This window comes from Oncorhynchus mykiss, chromosome 9, assembly GCF_013265735.2.
Source record: "Oncorhynchus mykiss isolate Arlee chromosome 9, USDA_OmykA_1.1, whole genome shotgun sequence".
In the NCBI taxonomy this organism is placed as follows: Eukaryota; Metazoa; Chordata; class Actinopteri; order Salmoniformes; family Salmonidae; genus Oncorhynchus; species Oncorhynchus mykiss.
The window spans coordinates 76,034,642-76,042,840 of record NC_048573.1 but is presented as its reverse complement, the minus strand read 5'-3'; the positions used below and the strand labels follow the sequence as shown (position 1 = coordinate 76,042,840).

The 8,199-nt window shown below is 41.0% G+C and overlaps 1 protein-coding gene across 1 annotated transcript in view; it reads right to left on the bottom strand.

Moving 5' to 3' along the window:
- Positions 1-4,768: 4,768 nt before the first annotated feature.
- The window catches only part of cacna1fb (calcium channel, voltage-dependent, L type, alpha 1F subunit), a 210,845-nt gene continuing 207,414 nt past the window's right edge, over positions 4,769-8,199 (bottom strand). The window contains exon 48 of the mRNA XM_036989057.1: positions 4,769-7,078. Coding sequence (XP_036844952.1) covers positions 6,806-7,078 — 273 coding nt within the window. The 3' untranslated portion in view covers positions 4,769-6,805. The remainder of the gene's footprint in view (positions 7,079-8,199) is intronic.

Here is an 8,199-nt window from a genome sequence, read left to right as displayed (position 1 = left end):
GTATTGGGATTGTGGCTTAGTGGGGTTGTCTAGAATAGTCTATGGTTGCCTGGAGTGGTTCTCAATCAGAGGCAGGTGTTTATCGTTGTCTCTGATTGGGAACCATATTTAGGCAGCCATATTCTTTGAGTGTTTCGTGGGTGATTGTTCCTCTCTCTGTGTTTGTTTGCACCAGATAGGACTGTTTAGGTTTTCACATTTCATTATTTTTTTTTTTTAGTTTATTCATGTATAGTTTTTCCTTTATTAAACAAACATGAATCATCACAACACTGCATTTTGGTCCGCCTCTACTTCACCTAAAGAAAACCATTACAGTACCAGTCAAAAGTTGGACACACCAGGGATTTGATTAAGAACAAATGATTATTTACAATGACGGCCTACATTGGTGGTGGCTACTTTGAAGAATCTAAAATATATTTAGATTTGTTTAACACCTTTTTTTTTGGTTACTACATGATTCCATGTGTGTTATTTCATAGTTTTGATGTCTTCACTATTATTCTACAATGTAGACTTTGTTCACAAAGTGAGGTCCATACAGAAATGTTTTGTCGAGATCGGTGGAGAAGAACTTGACTGTCCTGCACAGAGCCCTGACCTCAACCCCATCGAACAGCTTTGTAATGAATTGGAACTCCGACTGCGAGCCAGGCCTAACCGCCCAACAACACTAGGCCTAATCGTCTAACATCAGTGCCCAACCTCACTAATGCTCTTGTGGCTGAATGGAAGCAAGTCCCTGCAGCAATGTTCCAACATCGAGGCTGTACCACAAACGGCCGTGATTGGTATTTTATTTATTTTATTGTACATTTATTTAACTAGGCAAGTCACTTAAGAACAAATTCTTATTTACAATGACGGCCTAGCAAACGGAAAAGGGCCTCCTGCGGGGACGAGGGCTGGGATTTAAAAAAACACAACATGGTAACAACATGGTAACATGGTAACAACATGGTAACATGGTAACAACATGGTAACAACACAACATGACACCAACATGGTAACAACATGATAACAACATGGTAACATGGTAACAACATGGTAACATGGTAACAACATTGTAACAACACATCATGACACCAACATGGTAACAACATGGTAACAACATGGTAACATGGTAACAACATGGTAACAACACAACATGACACCAACATGGTAACAACATGGTAACAACATGGTAACAACACAACATGACACCAACATGGTAACAACATGGTAACAACATGGTAACAACATGGTAACAACATGGTAACAACACAACATGACACCAACATGGTAACAACATGGTAACAACATGGTAACAACACAACATGACAACAACATGGTAACAACATGGTAACAACATGGTAACAACATGGTAACAACACAACATGACACCAACATGGTAACAACATGGTAACAACATGGTAACAACATGGTAACAACACAACATGACACCAACATGGTAACAACATGGTAACAACATGGTAGCAACACAACATGACACCAACATGGTAACATGGTAACAACATGGTAACAACATGGTAACATGGTAACAACATGGTAACAACACATCATGACACCAACATGGTAACAACATGGTAACAACATGGTAACATGGTAACAACATGGTAACAACACAACATGACACCAACATGGTAACAACATGGTAACAACACAACATGACACCAACATGGTAACAACATGGTAACAACATGGTAACATGGTAACAACATGGTAACAACACAACATGACACCAACATGGTAACAACATGGTAACAACATGGTAGCAACACAACATGGTAGCAACACAACATGGCAGCATCACAACATGGTAGCAACACAACATGACAACAACATGGTAGCAACATAACATGGTAGCATCACAACATGGTAGCAACACAACATGGTAACAACACAACATGGTAACAACACAACATGGTAACAACACAACATGACAACAACATGGTAGCAACACAACATGACAACAACATGGTAGCAACACAACATGGTAGCAACACAACATGGTAACAACACAACATGACAACAACATGGTAGCAACATAACATGGTAGCATCACAACATGGTAGCAACACAACATGACAACAACATGGTAGCAACATAACATGGTAGCATCACAACATGGTAGCAACACAACATGGTAGCATCACAAGGTGTATGTAAACCTCTGAGTTTAAATGTATTTGAACATCTCATTCCAACATCATGGGCTTTAATATGGAGTTGGTCCCCCTTTAATTCTATAACAGCCTCCACTCTTCTGGGAAGACTTTCACTAGATAAAAAAAATAATCTATATATATATTTAACCTTTATTTAACTAGGCAAGTCAGTTATGAACAAGTTCTTATTTACAATGACGGCCTATCCCAGCCAAACCTGGACAACGCTGGGCCAATTGTGCGCCGCTACATGGGTCTACCCCATCTCCCCATAGGTGTGATTACTACCTCTGAGGGTTTAGAGCTTGAGGTACTCACCTCATACCAGTACTTGGGAGTATGGCTAGACGGTACACTGTCCTTCTCTCAGCAAATATCAAAGCTGCAGGCTAAAGTTAAATCTAGACTTGGTTTCCTCTATTGTAATCGCTCCTCTTTCACCCCAGCTGCCAAACTAACCCTGATTCAGATGACCATCCTACCCATGCTAGATTACGGAGACGTAATTTATAGATCGGCAGGTAAGGGTGCTCTCGAGCGGCTAGATGTTCTTTACCATTCAGCCCTCAGATTTGCCACCAAAATGCTCCTTAGAGGACACATCACTGCACTCTATACTCCTCTGTGAACTGGTGATAGAGGTGTTGTTCGGCTACCATGTTACGCTGTGTGTCACGTGTCCATGACTGTTCTGTTTCCACGTGCGGCAGCCTGAAGCACAGCCAGGACTGTTTTGATTCATTCATAATGTCGTCAAAAAGTATTGCTCCTCCACTAGAACCTGAACAGTCCGACTTCAGAAAATAAAATCTTGGCACATTAAGTGACGCTGTGTTTTCTGTTATTTTCTAGATAATTGAGTTTGATACAACACATTTTAATATTTTTGGTCCCTCAAGGCCTATATTCAAGGTCCTATATTCATGGTTCGCCACTGAAACAACATACATTGCAATATTGTCTCGTTAATAGTATATCTGACAATTAGCCTCCAAATACTTTGTCATTTTCCATTATGCATTTTATATATAGATGGGTCAATTTAAATATAAAAAGTTTCTGTTATTTTCTAGTTTTTTTTTTTTAATACAAAGTATTGAAAGATTTTTGGTCCCTCTGAAGGCCTAGGTTCTATAGTCATGGTTCTCCACTGATACAAAGTGTTATGTTTGGGGCAAATCCAATACAACACATTACTGAGTACCACTAGCTGCATCATGTTATGGGTATGCTTGTAATCGTTAAGGGCTGGGGATTTTTTCACAATATTTTTTTTTAATGGAATTGGAACTAAGCACAGTCAAAATCCTAGAGGAAAACCTGGTTCAGTCAGCTTTTCACCAGACACTGGTAGATTAATTCACCTTTCAGCAGGACAATAACCTAAAACAGAAGTCCAAATATACACTGGAGTTGCTTTCCAAGAAGACGGTGAATGTTCCTGAGTGGACGAATTACAATTTTCCCTTAAATCTGCTTGAAAATCTACGGCAAGACTCAAAATGGTTGTCTAGCGAGGGTCAACAACCAATTTGACAGATCTTGAAGAATTTTGAAAATAATAATGTGCAAATATTGTACAATCCAGGTGTGGAAAAATATTAGAGACTTACCCAGAAAGACTCACAGCTCTTAGAGACTTACCCAGAAAGACTCCCAGCTGTAATCACAATTAGAGACTTACCCATAAAGACTCCCAGCTGTAATCACTCTTCGAGACTTACCCAGAAAGACTCACAGCTGTAATCACTCTTAGAGACTTATCCAGAAAGACTCCCAGCTGTAATCACTCTTAGAGACTTACCCATAAAGACTCACAGCTATAATCACTCTTAGAGACTTATCCAGAAAGACTCACAGCTGTAATCACTCTTAGAGACTTACCCAGAAAGACTCCCAGCTGTAACCACTCTTAGAGACTTACCCAGAAAGACTCACAGCTGTAACCACTCTTAGAGACTTACCCAGAAAGACCCCCAGCTGTAACCACTCTTAGAAACTTACCCAGAAAGACTCCCAGCTGTAACCACTGCTGATTCTAACATGTATTGACTCAGGGGTGTGAAAACGTATGTAAATAAACGTGTAAACCTGTTTTCACTTTGTCATCGTGAAGTATTGTGTGTAGATGGTTGAGAAAAAACAGTCCCGGGGCTATGAACACGTTCTGAAGGCTCTGTATAATAACGATCACTCACTGCAGGGTTTATGACGAGATAAAAGGGACGGACTGGGACCAAAACCGGTCCGGGAATTTCTAACACACCGATAACAATAGTAATACTATACTACGCTATACTATTATAATAATTTACTATTACTCGTTACTACTGTTCTGCTAGTCTGCTTTCTTTCAATCATCTTTTAACTAGAATCCCTATTGTTGCTGCTGCGAGGAATGGATTAGTTAGTGCTGTGACAGACAGAACATTTCCACCTCCCATCCCCTAGGGGGCAGCAGAACAGAGCAGCCCACGGTAGCCAGGTGTCTGTAGCAAGACAACACTCATAACCTGAGTAACACCGGTTAGCAACAACTCAAGAAGAACTGACGTGATAAACATATGACAAACTACATGGATAACCATTTTGTTGACCATTTTGTGTTTATCGATATGACATTTGAATTAATTGTATTAGATTCATATAGAATTATAGAAATCTGAATAAAAACATGGATGCTTTCGACAATGAGCAATGACATTTCAAATGAACGTTTGTTTTAGTCTACATGAGCTGATAAAACATGCAATTAAGTTATTAATGCCAGAATAAAATGAGCACTTTGTATTTTCAGCTGCTTATAAACCCTGCACGTCCAGGATAGAAATAAAAATACATTTAAAAAAGAAGAACATTTTTTGTTGTTGCTTGAAATGAAATTACTATCATTATTAAAAACAGCAATCAGAGACTGTGTCCTAAATGGGACACTATTCCCTATTTGATACTACATTGGACCAGAGCCCTGGTCAGAAGTAGTGCATTATTTAGGGAATGGGGTGTAATTTGGGGCACAGCACAGCGACACCATGGAAAAACATCAAAAAAATAAAACAACAGACGTGATGTGATCTGTTTTCAAACAGAAAGCAACATAGACGTTATATCTAACACAAGGAGAAGAATAACCGAGTGGTGGTTTCAATTCAGGTTTTAATTCAGCCAATTCAGGTTTTAATTCAGCCAATTCGGGTTTTAATTCAGCCAAATCAGGTTTTAATTCAGCCAATTCAGGTTTTAATTCTGCCAATTCAGGCTAGTTAATTCTAATTCAGGAATTGAAAAATTCTCATAGAAAACAATGCAGAAAATTTTCAATTCATGAATTTAATTTAAATGGACTGAATTGAAAACTGAATTGAGCCCAACCGACCCTGGTAGTAGACGCATCACGACGACAAGACAACACTAACAACTTTGTTTTTTAAAAGTATTTCACAATTTCAGTTCTTTCATCAAATCAAAAATAATCTAAAGCTGAAAATGAAAAACATTGTACAGTATATCCATCAAGATAATGTGCATGTACAACATGATGCGCAGTACAAATATCTTAAAGGAGTCTGTTATTAGAGACCAACACAATTTGATGCAAATGTGTTCATGATCTGAGAGTGCTACTCACTGACTCACCCAGCAGACACACTGAGTCACACTCTCCCCCATCTCTCTCTCTCCTCTCTCTTCTCTCTTTCTCCCCATCTCTCATATTCTATTCTTCCATTAATGTGATCTTCTCCACACACACACACAACTCATCCTTAAGATCATCCACCTTCCCGAATCGGTTCCTCACCTCACCCACATATTTGTTTGCTTCCCAAATGCCCCCCTTATTCCCTACATCGTCCATAGTCCCTATGGGCCCTGGTCAAAAAGCAGTGCACTATATAGCGTGCCTTTGGGGAGGTCATCTCTCACGTCTTTCTGTCTCTTTTTAAAAAATCTTTCTCTTCTTTCACCTTTTTCTCTGTCGCTCCATCTAGTCCCTTTGGGTCCATCCTCTGTCTCACATCTCCATCTAGTCCCTTTGGTCCATCCTCTGTCTCACATCTCCATCTAGTCCCTTTGGGTCCATCCTCTGTCTCACATCTCCATCTAGTCCCTTTGGGTCCATCCTCTGTCTCACATCTCCATCTAGTCCCTTTGGTCCATCCTCTGTCTCACATCTCCATCTAGTCCTTTTGGGTCCATCCTCTGTCTCACATCTCCACCTAGTCCCTTTGGGTCCATCCTCTGTCTCACATCTCCATCTAGTCCCTTTGGGTCCATCCTCTGTCTCACATTTCCATCTAGTCCCTTCGGTCCATCCTCTGTCTCACATCTCCATCTAGTCCCTTCGGTCCATCCTCTGTCTCACATTTCCATCTAGTCCCTTTGGGTCCATTCTCTGTAAAGCCTAGAGGCCTATAATATATATCTGTCTATAGTCAAGATGGAGGGACTAAGGACACTGGACTGGACAACCTCTTGTCTGTCTGTCCAGCTCCATATCTGTCCTCCATCCATCTGTCCCTCAGTTGTCCTCTGTCTCCCTCGTGCCCAGTAAGTCTGGTCTGCTCCTGATCACAATAAACTCAATCAATCAATCACGATCGATCGATTGATTAATTGATCGACCGTCGTCCAGATCAGAAGGAAGTGACGCAGGTCATCTCGTCCGCCAGGTCTTCCTCGTCGCGGCCCGTTCTGATTGGCTCCTCGTCGCTGTACAGGGTTCCAAGGTCGGGATTGTTCAGGAAACCGCCACCCCCTCCGCCCCTGCTTCCCCGACTCAGCAGGTCACTGGCCGCACTCTCCATCTCGTCAATTGTCATGTGACACGCGTCAGCAATCTCCCGTTTGGCGAAGGCCACAAACTTGGGATCCTTGGCATACAGACCCAGCCCCTCTGAGATCAGCACCTACATGAGGAGAGACAGTGATTAGTTGGTTGGTTAGTTGATTTAAAAAATGTAACTTAACCCATTAATTTCTCATCAATAACCTGGATATAATGAATGCAGTCAAGACTCTATGGATGTTTAAATCAATATCGATATCTAAATACAGTGGGGCAAAAAAGCATTTAGTCAGCCACCAATTGTGCAAGTTCTCCCACTTAAAAATATGAGAGAGGCCTGTAATTTTCATCATAGGTACACTTCATAGGTACACATAGGTACACAAAATGAGAAAAAAAAATCCAGAAAATCACATTTTAGGATTTTTAATTTATTTATTTGCAAATTATGGTGGAAAATAAGTATTTGGTCACCTACAAACAAGCAAGATTTCTGGCTCTGACAGACCTGTAACTTCTTCTTGAAGAGGCTCCTCTGTCCTCCACTCGTTACCTGTATTAATGGCACCTGTTTGAACTTGTTATCAGTATAAAATACACCTGTCCACAACCTCAAACAGTCACACTCCAAACTCCACTATGGCCAAGACCAAAGAGCTGTCAAAGGACACCAGAAACAAAATTGTAGACCTGCACCAGTCTGGGAAGACTGAATCTGCAATAGGTAAGCAGCTTGGTTTGAAGAAATCAACTGTGGGAGCAATTATTAGGAAATGGAAGACATACAAGACCACTGATAATCTCCCTCGGCTCCACGCAAGATCCCACCCCGTGGGGTCAAAATGATCACAAGAACGGTGAGCAAAAATCCCAGAACTAGTGAACTAGTGAATGACTTGCAGAGAGCTGGGACACACCATCAGTAACACACCAAGCCGTCAGGGACTCAAATACTGCAGTGCCAGACGTGTCCTCCTGCTTAAGCCAGTACATGTCCAGGCCCATCTGAAGTTTGCTAGAGAGCATTTGGATGATCCAGAAGAAGATTGGGAGAATGTCATATGGTCAGATGAAACCACAATATAACTTTTTGGTAAAAACTCAACTCGTTGCGTTTGGAGGACAAAGAATGCTGAGTTGCATCCAAAGAACACCATACCTACTGTGAAGCATGGGGGTGGAAACATCATGCTTTGGGGCTGTTTTTCTGCAAAGGGACCAGGACGACTGATCCGTGTAAAG